Source organism: Puma concolor, chromosome C1 (assembly GCF_028749965.1).
Source record: "Puma concolor isolate L17-30 chromosome C1, mPumCon1.1.hap2, whole genome shotgun sequence".
In the NCBI taxonomy this organism is placed as follows: Eukaryota; Metazoa; Chordata; class Mammalia; order Carnivora; family Felidae; genus Puma; species Puma concolor.
In genome coordinates this window covers 214,255,027-214,277,962 of record NC_141674.1, presented here as the reverse complement: position 1 = coordinate 214,277,962, position 22,936 = coordinate 214,255,027, and the positions used below count along the sequence as shown (strand labels likewise).

The 22,936-nt window shown below is 37.6% G+C and overlaps 1 protein-coding gene across 4 annotated transcripts in view; it reads right to left on the bottom strand.

The window, feature by feature from the left end:
• Nucleotides 1-22,936, bottom strand: part of SP100 (SP100 nuclear body protein) — a 102,498-nt gene that overhangs the window by 56,460 nt on the left and 23,102 nt on the right. For all 4 annotated transcript variants that reach the window (XM_086719893.1, XM_086719890.1, XM_086719892.1 and 1 more), the window contains exons 2-3: nt 2,909-3,071; nt 1,430-1,598 (exon numbers count right to left, since the gene is read on the bottom strand). In XM_086719893.1, coding sequence (XP_086576019.1) covers nt 1,430-1,598; nt 2,909-3,071 — 332 coding nt within the window. The remainder of the gene's footprint in view (nt 1-1,429; nt 1,599-2,908; nt 3,072-22,936) is intronic.

The window sequence follows — 22,936 nt, the reverse complement described above, 5'->3', positions numbered from 1 at the left end:
CACACACACACACACACACACACACACACACACACAAGCATTCTCTTAACTCTTGCAGGCCTTAAAATAAATGAAAATAAAATCATTTAAAAAATAAAATAAAAAATCATGCTTTCCCAGGAAAAAAATCGAGAATCAAACCTTTAGTTTTGTAGAACATCTGGCAGAGCATTGTTTTTGTGATTATTTGAATAATGTTTGTTTCACCCCGAAAGACTTAATAAAACCAATTCTCCAAGACACCTGGGTAGCTCAGTCAGTTGACAGTCCAACTTCGGCTCAGGTCGTGATATCACGGTTTGTGAGTTTAAGCCCTGCATCAGGCTCTGTGCTGACAGCTCAGAGCCTGGAGCCTGCTTCTGATTCTGTGTCTCCTCTCTCTTCACCCCTCCTCTGCTCTCTCTCTCTCTCTCTCTCAAAAATAAATAAACATTAAAAAAATTAAACAACAACAATTCTCCTTCTTTAAGGGTAAATTTAACCTTGGGTTAATTTTCTGGCTCGTTACTCTGGAAACCTAATCAAGGTGGCCTCTCTCCTGTGTTATTAGGCCAACATCAGCCTACTTAAAACCTAGTGTAGGGGCACCTGGGTGGCTCAGTCGGTTAAGCATCTGATTTCTGCTCAGGTCGTGATCTCACGGTTCATGAGTTCAAGCCCCACATCGGGCTCTGTGCTGACAGCTCAGAGCCTGGAGCCTGCTTTGGATTCTGTGTCTCCGTCTCTCTCTACCCCTCCCCTACTTGCAGTCTGTGTAGCTCTCTCAAAAATAAAATAAGCATTAAAAGTTTTTTTTTTAAAGCCCTCGTTTAGCCCTAGTTTAGGGTTAAAAATGACTGTAAAGTGCATGTGGATTGGGAGGGATTATCTGGAGACTACAAAGCACAGTCTGGTCTTCCTTCAGTGTGGTGACTCTTTTAACTCTCCTTGTCCCTTGTGAGGTCCCTGAAACTTACAACTACAGCACTGTTACATGACATATTGATACCCATGGGCATGGTGCTGCTAAGCCAGGGTGGGTCCTTTATCCATAGCTAAGCTGACAGTTGAGTTGGGTAGTAGTCAACTTGGTGGACTGCAGTGTGGACCACTGCAAGGAGTCCCACAGAAGAGGAGCAACTGCTATTGGCCTGTTGGGATGCTGTATTTCCTGTAATGTGTCCTTCTAAGTCAATCTGATGCTATTTGCCTCTGGTTATCCTGTGAATCTAAAGGCCTAGTTAAGCAGACCTCCAGGTGGGTGTTGTACCATAGCCATTATACCATAAGCTTTAAGAAGGCTCATGATTTGTGTTTTCTTATATCCTCACTGCCCGGCACTGTATGTAGCAAATTGTAGTGGCTCAATATACACCTGTGCAAAAAAAAAAAAAAAAAAAAAAAAGAAAGAAATATAAAACATCAAAAGGTAGATAATAAGCCTAATTACCATTTTCGAAGCTCTTATAAATGTGATTTAAATCAGGGTATTCTTGCATGTTGACCTCGCTGAACAATGCTTCTAGAAGTGGCAGGTCAAATGTCTTCTCCAGCTCATTTAGAACGTTATACACCACTCTTTGTACAGGGACCAGGTTTCTACAAGAATCTTGACAATCCTTAAAAAAATATTGAATAGAGAAAATATAAATACAGACTTCCAAGTTACAGAAGAGCCCCCAGAAAGTGATTTTATGGGTAATGTATTCCAGATTCCCTCCATAGGTACCTTCTCGTATAAAGTTTTAGAATTTCTACATATTTGTATGTAACTCCTTCCTCCTTAAAAATATTCACTTGTAAAACTGATCTCCTCACCGTCATTTACATTAGATGTGAGAGCACCTTTGAAGAGTAACAGTTTCAAAGTTAAATAATATGTAGCCCTTTAAGAACCTGGCCAGATGTTTTAGGAATACGTGTTTAGGAATGATGAGCAGCTGTCCTGTTACGTGCACAATCCTTGCCTTTTCCCCAGGACTGACTTGGCCTTAAAGAGCTCAAGGAAAGCAGGTGACAGTTCTCCCCTTTTGTGAACGTGGCCATAGAGAAAGCATATTCATAGGGCAAAGAGAAGACTTGCATTGGGGCACCTGGGGGGCTCAGTCAGTTAAGTGTCCAACTTTTGATTTTGGCTCAGGTCATGATCTCACGGTTCATGAGATCGAGCCCCTAGTCAGGCTGTGTGCTGACAGTGAGAAGCCTGCTTGGGATTCTCTCTCGCCCTCTCTCTCTGCCCCTCCTCCGCTTGTGCTTGTTCTCTCACTCTCTCAAAATCAATAAATAAACATTAAAAAAGGAAGACTTGCATCTCTGTGTCTCCATTAATGCCTACTACTAAAATTCACCCAAATTCCAAGACTCCAGAGGTACCATTAAAAAAAAAGAGAAAAAGAAAAAAAGGAAAAGAACCCTGATAGCTGCAAACTGCTGGAGAAAGAATAACAATCATCAATTCCCACATTTTGTCCTAACAGGACACCAGTTTCCTGTAGGCTTTAAGGTTTTCAGATCTAAGGACTCCAACTGATGTCCGCTGAAATGTGTTAATTATTATTCTATTAAATTAACTCATTTACGTTACACAGCAATTCATTAAAATTACCTTTAATTCTTAGTTTATGCTATATTCTATGCATTCCTGCAAGGCATTACGCATCTCTGGAGAACTCCTGGTTCAGATCCAAGTCCAGTGGGCACCACGGAGCTCCAGTCCCTAAGTGAGAAGCAGGGCTGCCTCTGGTGATGACTGATTCTCCTTTCACTTTTTGCCTTAGAGGAAACACTTACAACAATACTTGGAAAGGCCTCCCACTCATAGGAGACTCCTCAGTCAGCCAGTTGTGCTTGATGTTTGCGTCCAGGGTATTAAAATACAATTTCATTTGGGGCCAGTTTACCGTATCATGACATAATACATGTCACTTACTTCATACATTTTATTGGTGATGAGTTCACGGTCACGGAGGCATTCAAGGAAAGGAAATGTCTTTTTTATTGCATTTGAAATCTCCACCTTGTGTCTTTTGAAGTGTTTGAATACAGTCTCATAGATGAGTCTGTCATCGACGCTCTGGTCTTCTGCAGACACCCTAGGAAGGAAGGATACCATATGAAAACGGTCATTGAGATTTCCAAGATGTTTGTAGTGGCTGTAAGATTTATATATAAAGGATAAGCTGTGAAAAACTAACGTATATAAGTTAAGTGGTCCCGAGTAGAGACAGAATACATGGAATTAAAGCAATAAGCAAGATATTATGAAGAAAGCATGAGGGTTAAGAAAGACTGAAATAAAAGAAAAAAAAAAAAAAAGAAAGACTTAAATGCAGGATTGAAAAAGTCTGTTCCAGTCTGTCTGGATCAAAGCCATTGTAAAGATATCTTCACATATCTGAAATATTTTTGTAATTAAAAAAATTAAATTTAAACAAAATTGAGATATAGTGATCAGAGGAGTGAAAAGCAATGGAATAAACCACACTCAAATAAAACAGTTTTGAAAAAAAAAAAAAGAAAGCAATGGACTAAAAATCTAACCTTGAAAATACTTCCTAACTAACAACTAAGAGAAAAATAATATCAGAAAGAAACAACAAGCTGTCCCCTTTCTGATGTAGAGCTGTTAAGAGAAATGCCATCCTGCTAATATTATAAACCTAGTTTATAAAGGATAGGATGTGGTTAATAATGATATGACACAGTATAAATTGATAATTTCACAAGAATATCAAACATTTCTCCTGGGACATCTGCTCTGCTTTGTGTTAATATAAATCTGTCTGTGCTAGTGAATCTTTTCAGGCACGTGAATTTCAGAAATCACTGATGTTTCCTGTGAAATTAATTTTAAACTGGAGTCTGTAACTCCAGTTCTTAGTTGATCATTTTATTGCTCTGATGATAATGTTTTAGTCAACATCTTGTATCATGAAGACTCAGAAGCTTTCTTTGTCAAACCAGAAGAGAATCATTGCCACTTCCCAGTACTTAGCGTGCCTCAGGGAATAATGATGTCACATTATTGTGAAACATCCCTGAAAAAACAAGTTTCAGTTCAAAGACTGCAGGTTGAAAAGAAGCATGTGTCTTGTCTTTTATTAAAAGCCCTGCTAAAATGATAATAAAGAAATTGGATTCACACTGGCAAGGGGAATCGCTGGGCAATGAGAACAAGAGAGATTTCCATCAAAATCCGTAGACAAAAGTGGGCAGAGGGGTGCTAATTGCTGTTGTAGGTGAAGGATGCTCCCAGAGGTCAGAAAAACAACTGGTTTGCCCTGAAGAGCCCTGAAGAGGCAGTGGAGATCACAAGGGATGGTGCTGGAAGCTTACGTGTTAATTTAAAAATGGCAAATAGAACAGTGTACGTCTAACGTCTCCACCTACAAGCTGACCCCCTGGATCCAGGCAACCTCTCAAAGGCAAACATTGCTGACCTCTCTATCACCATGTGCGAATGTAGCCTGTTACCGGATTTCATGTACATGGAATCATCATACATCATGTATGCTCTGTGCCTGACATTTGCTCATTACCCATGCTGTTGGATGAATACAAGTCTGTTCCTTTCTGTTGTTGAAGGTATTCCACTGTGTGGACCTATCACAATCTGCTTATTCATTTCCCTGTTGATGGTTATTTAGATTGATTCCGGTTTGAGACTTGTGTGAAGAAAGCTGCTGTTCTTGTAGGCATCTTCTTATGGTATGATGCTTTCGTTTCTCTTGTGTAAATAAGTAGGAGTGGGGCATGGTGTGAATATGCTTAGCTGTTTTAGAATCTGCCAAACTGTTTTTTAGAGCCTATTAGATATACTTTTCCTAACTTAAGCCACTCTCATGTGTATGATGCGGTATCTTAGATAGTTTTAATTTGTATTACTTTAATGATGTTGAGCACACTTTCACACGTTCATTGGCAATTATGCATCTTGTTTTCTAAGGTGTCTGTTCAAGTCTTTGACCGATTTCTATTGTTGGGTTATCTTTGACTACTTACTGATGTGTAGCAGCTTGTCTTATATTATGGAAAGAATTGTTTTGTTTGATTTATTTATTATGAACATTTTCTCCCCGTCTGTGATTTGCTTAACCATGTGTTTTGATGAGGAGAAATTTTTTTTTTCAATATATGAAATTTATTGTCAAATTGGTTTCCATACAACACCCAGTGCTCATCCCAAAAGGTGCCCTCCTCAATACCCATCACCCCCCCTCCCCTCCCTCCCACCCCCCATCAACCCTCAGTTTGTTCTCAGTTTTTAACAGTCTCCTATGCTTTGGCTCGATGAGGAGAAATTTTTAATTTTGATGAAGCCAAATCCATCACTTTTTTTCTGTGGTAAAAACCTTAAGGTACTAAGAAATCTTTGCCTATCACAAGTTAATGAAAATATTCACAAAGCAACTTACAATGTAGGCATGGGTCTATTTCTGGACTTCTTATTCTGCACCACTGATCTATTTGTCTATCCTTATGCCAACAGCATATTGGCTTGCACAGTGTAGCTTATAGAAAATCTTGAAGCCAATTCGGGAAAAATTGTCTTGACTTTTCTAGGTCTTTTGGCTTTCTATATATCTCTTAAAATCATTTTGTCAATTTCTACAAGAAAAGCCTTTTGGATTTTTATAGGGTTTGCTTTGAACCTATAGATAAATTTGGTAACAACTGATATCTTAATGATATTGAACTACAATCTACTAACACTGTATAGCTCTCCATTTATTTGGTTTTCCTTAATTTTGTATAGAAATGTTTATAGTTTTCATAAAGAAGTCACATACATCTCTCATTAAATTTACTCTTAACTAAGAATGGTATTGCTTTTTTAAAACTGGCATTGCTTTAAATGGTATTGCTTTTTAAATTGCTTGTTATAATTGTATGGGAATAAACTAATTTTCAGAAACGTTAACCACATATTTATAAGCCTGCTAAATTCTTGTATTCTAATAATGTGTTTATATATTTCTTTTGGATTTTATAGAAAATAAAGAATCAAGTAAAACCCCTTTACTTTTTTTCCCCCCCAACAATTATTTCTTTTTCTTTCTTATTGTAATGGTTAGGAGTTTAGACACAATGTTGAAGAAAAGTGGGGAGAATGGACTACCATGTCTTGTTTCCAATCTTAAAAAAGAAAAGCACTTAGGGGGCACCCGGGTGGCTCAGTTGGTTAAGCATCGACTTCGGCTCAGGTCGTGATCTCGCAGTTCGTGAGTTTAAGCCCCACATCAGGCTCCGTGCTGACAGCTCAGAGCCTGGAGCTTGCTTCGGATTCTGTGACTCCCTCTCTCTCTGCCACCCGCCCCCCCACACTCATGCTCTGTCTCTCAAAAAATAAACATTAAAAAAATTAAAGAAAACAAGTGCGACTGATATATTAATAGAAAAGATAAGATGGGCTCATATAAAATGCTAACTTAAAACCAGACAAGGTAGGGGCGCCTGGGTGGCGCAGTCGGTTAAGCGTCCGACTTCAGCCAGGTCACGATCTCGCGGTCCGTGAGTTCGAGCCCCGCGTCAGGCTCTGGGCTGATGGCTCGGAGCCTGGAGCCTGCTTCCGATTCTGTGTCTCCCTCTCTCTCTGCCCCTCCCCTGTTCATGCTATGCCTCTCTCTGTCCCAAAAATAAATAAAAAACGTTGAAAAAAAATTAAAAAAAAAAAAAAACCAGACAAGGTAGAAAAAGAAGGAAAAAAGAAACAAAGCAAATGTAATGAATAAAGAACAATAATGTAGATGGTAGATATTAATAAATATGTAAATAAGTATTTTCAGTATGAATGGTGTAAACGTTCTAATTCAAAGCAGAGATTGTTGGTGCAGGAGCTAAGACGGTAACATAGTAGGAGAACCCTAGGATCATCTTGTCCCTTGAACACAACTAGATAACAAATCATTCTGAAAACCCAAGAAGTCAGCCTGAGGGCTGACAGAACAAACTGAACAAGTAGAGGGAGAGAAGAGGCCACAGTGAAGAAGGTAGGAAGTGTGGAGACATGGTCTGGGGGAGAAAGGGACGGTGGGATGCTGCAGAGGGGAGAAAGCCCTGGTTGCAAAGAAAGGGGAGAGAGGAGCATACAGAGATATGCACAAGGAGAATACTTCCTCAGAACCGTTGGCTGGCGAAATGAGAGGGGCTGATTTTAGTGAGTTCTTGCAACCAATGGGGCTTGAAGTGAACTCCAGTGAGTTTTAAAGGTCTTTGGGCACGGCTGGGATAGAGCCTTGAGAGGACTGCCCTGCTCCTGGAAAAGAGGCAGGGAAACAATACCGGACAGACAGCACAACTTGAGGATCACCTGGGCACACGGTGGGGAGATTATTCACCCTCCTTGGGGCACATCCCTGAGAGAAGGCATTCACAGAGACACCTCTCCATGGGACAGAGTTGCCCGCAGGCATCATTTCCATCCCCCACCCCGCCACGCCCTTCAGCATAAGCACAGAACCACCTGACCCGGGCACCTCAATGCCAACACTGGCTGCCTAGCCTGCCTGCTCCAAGTCCCACACCCCTGCACTCCAAGAAGATGTGACTGCCCTTCTTGGCCAAACCTCCTTCAGTCCCAGTGTGGTGACACCTTACCCCAGAAGACCAGTGTAGGCCCCCACCAGAGCACTTCCCCAAAGTTTGGAGTTTTAAAAGTCAGCAGGGTTGGCTGGGATAGAGCCCTGAGGGAAATGTGCTGCTCCAGGAGAGAATGCAGGCAAGCAACCCAGTGGCAGACAGCATGAAAACAGTGAAAAATGCCTGGAATGCACAGGGGGAGAATATTCACTCTTCTGGGAGTGCTTTCCTGAGAGCAGCAAACATGGAGACCCCTCTCTGGGGAAAAAAGCAGTTGGCTGATGCCATTTCCCTCCCCTGCACCTCAGCATCAACACAGAACCACCTTTTAGTAAGCAGCACAGCACTGACACGGGCTGCCTAGCCTGCTTACATCAGATCGCACGCCCCTGCGTTATGTTCATATTGCCCTTCTCGGTCAAGTTTGCCTCAGTCCCAGCGTGGCAGGGCCCTTGCCCAGAAGACCAGCAGAAACCCCTGCCCACACCGCATCTCCTGACCAGACTGTTCTGCAAGGCTTCAGTTCTAGTGTAAGTAGCATCAGGTCCCATTTAACAAGCAGACCAGACCACGCCTCGTTAAAACTTGCCATGATTTGACCAAGAACCAAACACTGCCCATTGCAGGCAAGGAGAGCCTCTGCAGATGCCTGGCCTGAAGGATACAGCAGCCAAAACACAACAGCAGAGTGCACGCAGCACATACCAGAAACACTTCCTGAAGCACCAGGCCCTGGATACCACATGACCTCTTTTTCATAAAGCCATTACTCGCAGAAGCAGGAAACATAAGCAGCTTTTGTAACACAGAGAAGAAGACAGAGATGACAAGATGTCAAAATGGAGGAATTAATCCCAAATGAAATAAGATCAGGTCTCAGCCAGAGATCTAATCAAAACAGATATAAGTAATATACCTGACAGAGAATTTAAAGCAACAATCATCAGGATACTCACTGGGCTTAAGAAAAGCATGGAAGACATCAGGGAGAACCTCATTGGGTGATGGGCGTTGAGGAGGGCACCTGTTGGGATGAGCACTGGGTGTTGTACGGAAACCAATTTGACAATAAATTTCATATAAAAAAAAAAAAGAAACAGTTAAAAAATAATCAGTCAGAAATAAAAAATGCAGTAACTGAGATTCAAAACAGACTGGATGCAGTGGCCACAAGGATGGAAGAAGCAGAGGAATGAATAAGTAATATAGAAGATAAAATGATGGAAAATAATAAAGCTGAACAAAAGAGAGAGAAGAATTATGGAACACAAGAATAGACTTAGGGAACTCAGTGACTTCATCAAACATAATAACATCATATCATGGAATCCCAGAATAAGAAGAGAGAAAAGGGGGCAGAAAATTTATTTCAGGAGATAATAGCATAAAACTAACCTAATCTGGGAAGGAAACAGACATCCAGATCCAGGAGGCACAGAGAACTCTCATCAAAATGAACAAAAGCAGATCAAGACAAAAGAGGTCACTAACTTACAAGGGAAGACCCATAAGTCTAGCTGCAGATCTCTCCATAGAAACTTGGCAAGCCAGAATGGAGTGGCATGATATATTCAATGTGCTGAACGGGGAAAGTCTACAGCCAAGAAAACTCTATCCAGCAAGGCTATCATTCTGAATAGAAAAAGATATAAAGAGTTTCCCAGACAAACGAAACTAAAGGAGTTTGTGACCACTAAACTAGCCCTGCAAGAAATTTTAAGAGGGACTCTCTGAGGGGAGAAAAGACGAAACAAAACAAAAAAGACTAAAAGCAACAAAGACTGGAAAGGACTAGAGAATATCACCAGAAACTCCAACTCTACAGGCAACACAGTGGCAATAAATTCATATCTTTCAGTACTCACTCTAAATGTCAATGGACTAAATGCTCTAACCAAAAGACATAGGGTAACAGAATGGAAAATAAAACAAGATCTATCTATATTCTGTTTACAAGAGACCCATTTTAGACCTAAAGATACCTTCAGAAAGTAAGGGGATGGAGAAACATCTATTATGCTAATGGTCACTGAACGAAAACCAGAGTAGCCATACTTATATCAGACAATCTAGACTTTAAAATAAAGACTGTAAGAAGAGAATGAAGAAGGGCACTATATCATAATTAAGGGGTCTATCCACACGAAGATCTAACAATTGTAAACATTTATGCCCCCAACCTGATATAACCCAAATATATAAATCAATTAATCACAAACATAAAGAAACTCATTGAAAATGATACCATAATAGTAGGGGACGTCAACACCCCACTTACAACAGTGGACAGATCTCCTAAGCAGAAAATCAACACAGAAACAATGGCTTTGAATGACACACTGGATCGCGTGGACTTAACAGATATAATCAGAACATTTCATCCTAAAGCAGAATACACACTCTTCTCGAGTGCATATGGAACATTATCCAGAATAGATCACATACTGGGACACAAATCAGCCCTCAGCAAGTACCAAAAAGATTGAGCTCATACCATGCATATTTTCAGACCACAATACTATGAAACTCGAAATCAACCACAAGAAAAAATTTTGAAAGACAACAAATACTTGGAGACTAAACAACATCCTATTAAAGAATAAACGGGTTAACCAAGAAGTTAAAGAGGAAATTAAAAAGTACACGGAAGCCAATGAAAATGATAATACCACAGTCCCAAACCTCTGGGATGCAGCAAAGGCTGTCATAAGAGGGAAGTATATAGCAATCCAGGCCTTCCTTAAAAAAAGAAGAAAGGTCTCAGATACACAACCTAACTTTACACCTTAAAGAGCTGAAAAAAGAACAGCAAATAAAATCCAAAACCAGCAGAAGACAGGAAATAATAAAGATTAGAGCAGAAATCAATGCTACCGAAATTTAAAAACCTAAACAGTAAAACAGATCAATGAAACAAGGAGCTGGTTCTTTGAAAGAATTAACAAAATTGATAAACCCCTAGCCAGTTTTATCAAAAAGAAAAAGACCCAAATAAATAAAATTAATAATTAAAGAGGAGAGATCACAACCAACACTGCAGAAATGCAAACAGTAATAAGAGAATATTATGAGCAATTGTATACCTATAAATTGGCAATCTGGAAGAAATGGAAAAATTCCTAGAAACATATAAACTACCAAACTGAAACAGGAAGAAATAGAAAATTTGAACAGACCCATAACCATCAAAGAAATATTATTAGTAATCAAAAATATCCCAAAAAACAAGAGTCTAGGGCTGGAGGCTTTCCAGGGGAATTCTATCAAACATTTAAAGAAGAGTTAATACTTATTCTTTTGAAGCTGTTCCAAAAAATGGAAATGGAAGGAAAACTTCCAAATTTATTCTATGAGGCCAGCTTACCTTGATTCCAAAACCAAACAAAGACCCCACTAACAAGGAGAACTATATACCAATTTCCCTGATGAACATGGATGTAAAAATTCTCAACAAGATACTGACCAAATGGATCCAACAATACATTTAAAAAATTATTCACCACGATCAAGTGGGATTTATACCTGGGATGCAGGGCTGGCTTCAATATCTGCAAATCAATCAGTGTGATACATCATATTAATATAAGAAAGGACAAAAACCACATAATCCTCTCAATAGATGTAGAGAAAGCATTTGACAAAATACAGCATCCTTTCTTGATAAAAACTGTCAAGAAAGTAGGGATAGAAGGATCATACCTCAAGATCATAAAAGCCACGTACAAAAGACCCACTGCTAATATCATCACAATGGGGAAAAACTGAGAGCTTTCCCTCTAAGGTCAGGAACACAACAGGGAGGTCCACTCTTGCCACTGTTATTCAACACAGTATTAGAAGTCCTAGCCTCAGCAATCAGACAACACAAAGAAATAAAAGTCATCTAAACTGTCAAGGAGGAAGACAAACCTTCACTTTTTGCAGATGACATGATACTCTATATAGAAAACCCAAAAGATTTCACAAAAAAAAACCCTGCTAGAACTGATCCATGAATTCAGCAAAGCTGCAGGATATAAAATCAACGCACAGAAATAGGTTGCATTTCTATACACCAATAATGAAGCAGCAGAAAGAGAAATCAAGGGATTGATTCCACTTACAATTGTACTAAAAACCATAAAATACCTGGGAATAAACCTAACCAAAGAGGTGAAAAATCTATACACTGAAAATTATAGCTTGTGAAGGAAGTTGAAGAAGACACACACACGAAATAAAGGAAAAATATTCCATGCTCATGGATTGGGATAACAAATATGGTTAAAATGTCAACACTTCCCAAAGCAATCTACATATTCAATGTAATCCCTATCAAAATAACTATCAAAATCCCTATCAAAATAACACAAGCATTCTTCACAGAGCTAGAAAAAACAATCCTGAAATGTGTACAGAACCAGAAAAGACCCCAAATAGCCAAACCAATCCTGAAAAAGAAAACCAAAGCTGGAGTCATCACCATTCTGGACTTCAGTATGTATTACAAAGCTATAATCATCAAGACAGTATGGTACTGGCACAAAAACAAATACTTAGATCACTAGAACAGAGTAGAGAGCCCAGAAATGGACCCACAAACATATGGCCAACTTTGCGGCCATATGACAAAGCAGGAAAGAATATCCAATGGAATGAAGACAGTCTGTTCAGCAAATGGTGCTGGGAAAACTGGACAGCGACATGCAGAAAAATAAACCTGGACCACTTTCTTACACCATACACAAAAATAAACTCAGAATGGATGAAAGATCTAAATGTAAGACAGGAAGCCATCAAAATCCTCGAGGAGAAAGCAGGAAAAAAACTCTTTGACTTCAGCTGTAGCAACTTCTTACTTACCACATCTCTGGAGGCAAGGAAAACAAAAGCAAAAATGAACTATTGGGACCTCATCAAAATAAAAATCTTCTGCACAGTGAAGGAAGCAATCAGCGAAAGTAAAAGGCAACCAAAGGAATGGGAGAATATATTTGCAAATGACATATCCGATAAAGGGTTAGTATCCAAAATCTATAAAGAACATATCAAACTCAACATCCAAAAAACAAATAATCCAGTGAAGAAATGGGCAAAAGACATGAACAGACACTTCTCCAAAGAAGACATCCAGATGGCCAAGTGACACATGAAAAAATGCTCAACATCACTCATCATCAGGGACATACAAATCAAAACCACAATGAGATACCACCTCATACTTGTCAGAATGGTTGAAATTAACAACTCAGGCAATACTAGATATTGGCGAGGATGCAGAGAAAGAGGATCTCTTTTGCACTGCTGGTGGGAATGCAAACTGGTGTAGCCACTCTGGAAAACAATATGGAGGTTCCTCAGAAAGTTAAAAATAGGGGCGCCTGGGTGGCTCAGTCGGTTGAGCGTCTGACTTCAACTCAGGTCACGATCTCGCAGTCCGTGAGTTCGAGCCCCGCGTCAGGCTCTGGGCTGATGGCTCAGAGCCTGGAGCCTGTTTCCGATTCTGTGTCTCCCTCTCTCTCTGCCCCTCCCCCGTTCATGCTCTGTCTCTCTCTGTCTCAATAAATAAATAAAAACGTCAAAAAAAAAATTAAAAAAAAAAAAAAAAAGAAACTTAAAAATAGAACTACCCTATGACCCAGCAATTGCACTACTAGGTATTTATCCAAAAGATACAGGTGTGCTGTTTCGAAGGGGCACATGCACCCCAATGTTTATAGAAGTGTTATGGACAATAGTCAAAGTATGGAAAGAGCCCAAATGTCCATTGGCAGATGAATGGGTAAAGAAGATGTGGTATACAGATACAATGGAGTATTACTTGGCAATCAAAAAGAATGAAATCTTGACATTTGCAACAACATGGATAGAACTAGAGTGTATTATGCTAAATGAAATTAGTGAGTCAGAGAAGGACAAATATCATACAACTTCACTCATTTGTGGAATTTAAGGTACAAAACAGGTGAACATAAGGGACGAGAAGCAAAAATAATATAAAAACAGTGAAGGGTATAAAACATAAGAGACTCTTAAATATTGAGAACTAAGGGCTGCTGGAGGGGATGTGGGTGGGGGGGGGATGGGCTAAATGGGCAAGGGGCATTAAGGAAGACACTTATTGGGATGAGCACTGGGTGTTATATGTAGGGGATGAATCACTGGATTCTACTCCTAAAATTGTTATTGCACTATATGCTAGCAAACTTGTATATACACTTAAAAAAATAAATTAATCAATTAAAAAAATCACTCTGAATGTAAATGGACTAAATGCTCTATAAAAAACAAAACAAGACCCATCTATATGCTGCCTATAGAAGATTCATGTTAGACCTAACAACACCTGCAGATTGAAAGTGAGGAGATGGAGAAACATTTATCATGCAAACTGAAGTCAAAAGAAGGCCGGAGTAGCAATACTTAATCAGAAAAATTAGATTTTAAACCGAAGACTGTAACAATAGATGAAGAAGGGCACTATATCATAATAAAGGGGACCATCCAAAAAGAAAATTTAATGATTGTAAATATTTATGCCCCGAACATGAAACAATACAAATATATAAAACAATTAATAACAATCATAAAGGAATTCATTTATAATAATAATACAATAACAGTAGGGCACTTTAACTACCCCCCTTTCATCAATGGACAGATCATGTAAGCAGAAAATCAATAAGGAAACAATGGCTTTAATGACAATGGACCAGACGGACTTAACACATATATAGTAAAACCTTGGATTGCGAGTAACTTGTTCTGTGAGTATTCCACAAGACGAGCAAATGTTTCTAATAAATTTTAACTTGATAAACAAGCAATGGCCTGCAATATGAGTAGTACATGATGCTGAACATCACGTGATCACAACTGAGCCAGTGGTTCTTCTCTCTCTCTCTGCGGGCTCGTGGGTGATCGTCTCCCATGCTCAGATGCTCAGTCTTAGGCCACAGTGTTTGGCAGAAATCAGTGATTTTTCAGAATGTTGGAAGGTGCCCACAACTGGCACTAGTATCAGTTTTTGTCACTTCAAAGCACCTATGGACAGTCCTTTGCTTTTCCATATAAGAGTAAGCTCAGGAATGATTTGCTTCATTCTAGGTCAGGCTGCCTGTGGATGTAGACCCTTTCCTCTGCTGCCTTATTGCCAGTTACATTAAATATGGTATATGACAAGAATTTATTAATACTTTACTGTAGTCAACATCCATGAGAGCATATAAATGGCCCCCATGCAGAAAAAGATTCTATTGAACAAATAGATAGCAGTGATTCCATTAGTGGTAATGAAAGTCATCCTACACAAACCCTCTTCTCTCCTGTTTCCTCACACCAGCCACAAAGGTTTTCAAACGTAAGTGCAGGTTAATTTATTTTTCTTTATATTCTGTATTTTCTTTATTATTTTGTATTATATTAAAGTGTTGTATCGCTTTATATGAATTTTTGTTTCTGTTTTGGCTGCAGCAACTTTTTACTCAACATGTCTCTGGAAGCAAGGGAAACGAAAGCAAAAATGAACTATTGAGACCTCATCAAAATAAAAAGCTTCTACACAGCGAAGGAAACAATCAACAAAAGTAAAAGGCAACTGACAGGATGGGAGAAGGTATTTGCAAATGAAATATCAGATAAAGGGTTAGTATCCAAAATCTATAAAGAATTTATCAAACTCAACACCCAAAAAACAAATAATCCAGTGAAGAAAGGGGCAAAAGACATGAATAGACACTCCTCCAAAGAAGACATACAGATGGCCAACTGACACATGAAAAAAAATGCTCAACATCACTCATCATCAGGGAAATATAAATCAAAGCCACAATGAGATACCACCTCACACCTATCAGAATGGCTAACATTTAAAAACTCAGGCAATAACAGGCTATTGGCAAGGATGCGGAGAAAGAGGATCTCTTTTGCATTGTTGGTGGGAATGCAAACTGGTGCAGCCACTCTGGAAAACAGTATGGAAGTTCCTCAAAAAATTAAAAATACTATCCCTACGACCCAGCAATTGCACTACTAGGTATTTATCCAAGGGATACAGGTATGCTGTTTCAAAGGGACACATGCACCCCAATGCTCATAGCAGCACTATCAACAATAGCCAAAGTATGGAAAAAGGCCAAATGTCCATCGATGGATGAATGGATAAAGAAGATGTGGTATATATATACAATGGAGTATTATTTGGCAATCAAAAAGAATGAAATCTTGCCATTTGCGACTATGTGGATGGAACTGGAGGGTATTATGCTAAGTGATATTAGTCAGTCAGAGAAAGACAAAAATCATATGACTTCACTCATATGAGGACTTTAAGAGACAAAACATATGAACATAAGGGAAGGCAAGCAAAAATAATATAAAAACAGGGAAGGGACAAAACATAAGAGACTCTTAAATATGGAGAACAAACAGAGGGTTATTGGAGGGTTTATTGGGGGGGGGTGGGCTAAATTGGTAAGCAGCATTAAGAAATCTACTCCAGAAATCATTGTTGCACTATATGCTAACTTGGATGTAAATTTAAAAAATAAATTAAATTAAATGGTAAAAAAGAAGAAGAAGAAAAGAAACAGACTCTTAACTATAGAGAACAAACTGATGGTTACTGGAGGGGGGTGGGCAGAGGGATGGGTTAAATAGGCAATGTGTATTAAGGAGGGCACTTGTGTTGAGCACAGGGTGTAGGTGATGAATCACTAAATTCTACACCTGAAACTAATATTACACTGTATGTTACCTAACTGGAAATTAATTAAAAACTTGGAAAGAAAAAAAGAAAAGCAGAGATTGTCAAAGTGACTCCAAAAACAAGACCCAACCCAGAAAAACCAGTATTGTCACCCAGAAAAACCCATAAATAAAGGACTCAGGTTCAGAATGGAGAAAGAGATACCATGCTAACACTAATAAACAAACAAACAAACAAACAAATAAACAAACAAAAAAGATGGAGTAGCCACATTATTTCCATACAAAAAAACTTCAGAATAAGAAAAATTATCAAGGAGAAAGAGAGCATTTCATATGATAAAGGGGTCAGTTTTCCAAGCAGACATAACAATCCTTAACGTATATCTCCCTAAACACAAAACATCAAATTATGGAAGCTAAAAGTTGATAAAATGACAATAGAAATAGACAAATCTGTTACTACAGTTGGATACATGAAAAGCCCTTTTTTTTTTTTTGATAACTACATTGGTTTATTAAGTGAAAATAAATCACATGTTGTAATGAACACGGTACTGATGTCTTATTATTTACAGCAATTTCTGTTCGATTAGCAGCATCCCTGGATTGGCAAAGCGTAGTAAGGAAATTGGCAAAATCTGACAGGGAACATGACTCGCTGAGTCCTGATCTGTATGGAGTCTTCATATCAAAAATCTAAGAGCAAATAATATGAAAATTTTTCTGCTTTAAAGGGCTGCTAAGACATGACATTTTGTCCAACTTAGTTACATTCTTTTAAGAGGATTTTAAGGAAGCTTAGACTTTAAGCACCTTTACTGTTAACATACTTCACAATGAAAAGGATGATGCGTATGTACATATCCCACATTTCTTTTGCAGTCACCATTTTAACTGAATATGAAGTAACTGGTGGCATGAACTATTTTTTTTTTTATTTATATATGAAATTTATTGTGAAAAGCCCTTTTTTAGTAATTAATAGATCAAGCAGGTAGAAAAGCAATAAGAATATAATTGACCTAAACATCTTTGCCAAACAATTTGATCTATTTGACATTTTTATAATACTGCATCCAACAACAGCAGAATTGCTGCTGTTGTTGGAGTATGAGAATACACATACTCCCCAAAATCACGCAGAATAACAACCCTCACCAAGACAGAGCACACAGTAGGCCATATAACACATCTTAAAAAGTTGAAAAGAATAAAAATCATAAAGTATTTTCTCAGACAACACAGGAATTAAACTACAAATCAATAACAGAAAGAGCTAGAAAGTACCCAATACTTGGAGATTTAAAGATACACTTCTAAATAACACCTGGATCAAAGAAATCTCAAGAAAAATTTAGAGATATTTTGAACTAAATAAAAATGAACAGACAACTCACCGAAATTTGTGGGATGCAAAAAAAGCTATGATTAGAGAGAAATGCATTCCATTAAATGCATATATTAGAAGACAAGAAAGATTCAAAATTAATAATCTAAGTTTCTCCACTTAGAAAACTGGAAAAGAAAGAGCAATTTAAACCTAAAGCAGAAGTAAGGCAGCAAAAATTAGAGCAGAAATCAATGAAATTGAAAATAGGAAATAACAGAAAATTCCACCAAACCTAAAGCTAGTTCTTGGAAATGATTTAGAAAATTGATAACCTTCTACCCAGGCTAACCAAGAAAAAAAGAGAGAGAAAGAAAAGACACAAAATATCAACGTGAAAGTAGGATCACACAATTGATTCCATGGATGCTAAAAAAGATAACAAAGGAATACTATAAACAAAGGTATCTCCACAAATTTGATAAGTCGAATAAAATGAACAAAATCCTAGAAAAACAGAAACCCACAAAACTCACACAAAGAGAGGTAATTTGAATAGACCTATGTTCACTTTTTAAAAAATTGAGTCAGTAATTAATAACTTTGAAAAAGATAAGCACTAGGTGCAGGTATTTTCGCTAATTCTACAAAATATTTAAGGAAGAAATGGTACCAATTCGCCACAGTCTTGTCCAGAAAATAGAAACAGAGGGAACACTTCTTAATTCCTTCTATGAGCCCAGCACTATTGTAATACCAAAACCAGATAAAGACAAACTACAGACCAATATCTCTCAGACTATACATCCAAAAGTCTTCAAGAAAATATTAGCAAATCTCATCCAACAATGCAAAAAAATTAACTCCAACCAAGTGGAGTTTATTCTAGATATGCAAGGCTCATTCAATATTCAGAACCAATCAGTGTACTCATCTAACACATCAACAGGCTAAACTAGAAAATTTGAATGATATCAACTGACACAAAAAAGTCATTTAATTAAATCCAACACCTATTCATGTAAAAACTCTCAGTAAACTAAAAATAGAGAGGAACTTCTTCAACATGAAGTCAAAAAACTTCTACAAAAAAAACTTATAGCTAATATCATACTGGAGAGAACTGGCACACTTTTCCCTAAGATCAGGAACAAGGCAAAGATGTCCTCTCTTACCACTCCTATTCAACATCTTACTAAAAGGTGTAGTTAGTGCAGACGATGAAGAAAAAAATAACGTATAGAATTTGGGAGGGAAGAAATTAATTGTCTTTATTTGCAGATTATATCATTGTTTATGTAGAAAATCTCAGATTGCCAAAAAAAAAAAAAAAAAATCTCCTGGAACTAATAGGTAACTATAGCAAGGTCACTGCACACAGGTTAATATACAAAGATCAACTGCTTTTCTGTATACCAGCAATGAACAATTGGAATTTGGAAAAAAAAAACTACTACCAGGAGCACCTGGGTAGCTCAGTTGGTTGAGTGTCCAAATTTGGCTCACAGTTTGTGAATTTCAGCCCCATGTGGGGCTCACTGCTCTCAGTGCAGAGCCTGCTTCGGATCCTCAGTCCCTCTTCCCCTCCCCTGCTGTGTTTTCTCTCTCTCTCTCTCTCAGAAATAAATAACTTTAAAATAAAATGAAATAACATAACATAAAATACTACCATTTACAATAGCACAAAAAATGTGAAATACAGTATTAATCTAACAAAATGCGTACAGTATCTACCTGCAGAAAATTATTCTAGAAACTACAGGTTCAGTGAAATCAGACTCTATAAAACCCTATGGAACACTAAAAAATAAAGGAAAAAAAAAAGAAAACACACCTTGCATTTTTCAGAGAGAACAAACAAGGAAAACAATAGGAGTTCTAAAAGGTAAAAAAGGAAAAAAATACCCATATGAAAAATATATTTAAAATATTAAATGGAAATGCAAAAAAAAAAGGATAATATTGAAAGACACAGATCAAAAATGGAATCCAAGAAAAGATACAAAAAAGACAAAGTGACACAAAATTTGTAAAATCAAAGAAAGTTAGTTATGGTATTCAAATATAAACAAAACCAAAAATAATGGTATTCATAATCATAGCAAAGCAAAAATTAAGAAACAAATAATGAAACAAATGTTTTATGGATGTTGAAAAGCAATTCACCTCTGATTTTTGACTCTTCACATATTCCAAAAATGATCAAAATATACAGGCTCTGGATAAATTAGCAAGAATAATTTATTAGTTAATCTTGTGACCTAAAAACAAGTAACACACCATTTTCCCCCAATGTCCTTGAATGTGTATCAATATGGATTATAATCTTGACTACAAAAGGGGCGCCTAAGTGGCTCAGTCAATTAAGCATTTTCTTCAGCTCAGGTCATGATCCTGAGGTTCTTTTTTTTTTTTTTTAATTTTTTTTTTCAACATTTATTTATTTTTGGGACAGAGAGAGACAGAGCATGAACGGGGGAGGGGCAGAGAGAGAGGGAGACACAGAATCGGAAACAGGCTCCAGGCTCTGAGCCATCAGCCCAGAGCCCGACGCGGGGCTCGAACTCACGGACCGCGAGATCGTGACCTGGCTGAAGTCGGACGCTTAACCGACTGCGCCACCCAGGCGCCCCCATGATCCTGAGGTTCTTAAGTTCGAGCCCCATGTTGAGCTCTGTGCAGACAGCTCAGAGCCTGGAGCCTGCTTCAGATTCTGTCTCTTCCTCTCTCTCTGCCCCTTCTCCCTCTCTCTCTCAAAACATAAATAAATGTTAAAAAATTTTTAAACAATAATAATAATCTTGGACACAAAAGAAGTCTCAATAAGTTATAATAAGTAGAAGCTAAACAGGCTGCAACATAACGAAAATAAACTGCCCAGAGATTTTACAAGAAAAATAAAAAGTACTATGTTGAGTCTCAAAGATGAAATAGACCTTGTGGTTAGAGGCTATTTCAAAAACAGAGGAAGAGGACTATTCCATTATATTTATACACCACATCCTCTTTACCTATTCATCAATCAATGGACACTTGGGTTGCTTCCAAGACTTGGCTATTGTAAATAATGCTGAAATAAGCATAGGGGTGCATTTATCTTTTTGAATTAGTATTCTTGTTTTCTCTGGGTAAATACCCAGTACTGGAATTATTGGATCATTCGGTATTTCTATTTTTAATTTTTAGAAGAATGAGATCTTGCCATTCATGAAAATATAGGTGAACCTAGAGAGTATTATGCTAAGTGAAATAAGTCAGACACAAAGAGATAAATACCATATGATTTCACTTACATGCAAAATCTAAAAAACAAAACAAAATAAACCAAAACCCAAAAAAAAACCAGACTCTTAAATACAGGGAACAAACTGGTGGTTGACAGAGGAATGGTATGTTGGGGGATGGGTAAAATAGGTAAAGGGGATTAAGGGGTACAAACTTCCAGCTATAAAATAAATAAGTCACAGAGATGAAAGGTACAGTAAAGGGAATATAGGCAATAACATTGTTATATGGTGTTATATAATGTTATATGGTGACACGTGATAGTACACATGGTGATGAGCACTGAGTGATGTGTAGAATTGTTGAATCAGTACATCAATCACATGTGGGTACACCTGAAATTAATAGAACATTGTATGTTAATTATACTTAAATTTAAAAAATGATCAATAATAAAAAAATTTTAGCCTAAAAAACATCGAACTACTTTACTAAGGAGAAAAAGAGGAAAAGGAAGATAACAAAATGAGTAAAGATGGTTCAACATTAAGAAATATCCTTATAGGGGTGCCTGGGTGGCTCAGTCGGTTAAGCGGCCGACTTCGGCTCAGGTCACGATCTCACACTCCGTGAGTTCGAGCCCCGCGTCGGGCTCTGTGCTGACAGCTCAGAGCCTGGAGCCTGTTTCAGATTCTGTGTCTCCCTCTCTCTGACCCTCCCCCATTCATGCTCTGTCTCTCTCTGTCTCAAAAGTAAATAAACGTTAAAAAAAAAAAATTAAAAAAAAAAAAAAGAAATATCCTTATATAATTCGGTACATCAACAAATAAAAGGAGAAAGTATATAAATATACCCCTAAATTATCTTAAAAGGGAATTGGTAAAACCTAGTAACTATTTTTATAAAAACTATATGAAATAGGGGCGCCTGGGTGGCTCGGTCGGTTAAGCATCCGACTTCGGCTCAGGTCACGATCTCACGGTCCGTGAGTTCGAGCCCCGCGTCGGGCTCTGTGCTGACAGCTCAGAACCTGGAGCCTGTTTCAGATTCTGTGTCTCCCTCTCTCTCTGCCCCTCCCCTGTTCATGCTCTGTCTCTCTCTGTCTCAAAAATAAATAAACGTTAAAAAAAAAATTAAAAAAAAAACAACTATATGAAATAGATAGATGCTATTATAATATAAAGCCTCCAGAAAGAACAAACATTACAGTGAATACTGAAATGGTGAAGTCATTTAAATAGGAAAGAAAAAGTACAATTTGCTTACCTATAAATATTTTTAGAAGGTTTAGCCAAGGCAATAGGGTAAGAAAATTAAGTCATTGGTATAAATATGAACATGAGATACAACATTATATGTCTTACAATTATATACATAGAAACCCTAGAGAACAAAAGCAAAATCTATAAGAACTAGAAAAGGAATTTACCAACATGCATGAATTTTAAAAAGTAGATATATAAAACTTACAGATTTTATTTGGAACAATATAAATTTAAAAGAAATAAAATCATACTCCAGACACAATAGCAAATAAAATGCATGTATATTTATAAACATTTCAAAGGTATAGACCTATATGAAGAAAACCATAAAATCCTATTAAAGGAAATTAAACAAGATCTAAATAAAGAGATACATAAGGTACCCCCAATTAGGAAAACACAGTAATTTAAAAATATCAATCCTTCTGAAATTATTGTGTAAGTGTGGTGTATTTGCAGTTTGTAATTCCACTGAAACTGGATAAAGTAGTTCTACAGAAACTTACATGATAGAATGAATATCTGAGTCAAGCCAGGAAAAAATATGTAAAGTAGGTGGAGAAAGATTTAATATATTTAAATGTAAAAAAAAAAAGCAATACAGATATTAGAAGACAATGTAGAAAAGTATTTTCAACACATATGAGAAAGGGTTAATTCATTTGATACACAAAGATTCCAGGCTAATAATAACATTTGACAAACCCAAAGGAAACAGACCTGAACGCGTAGCTTAGGGAAAAGAAAATTAAAATGTCCAATAAATATATGAATACAGATAAACTGAAACACCAGTGAGAAACCATTTCTTCGTAGTTAGAGTGGCAGACAGAATTTTATATGTGATGCTGCAGTGTGGGAGAAGATTCAGAGA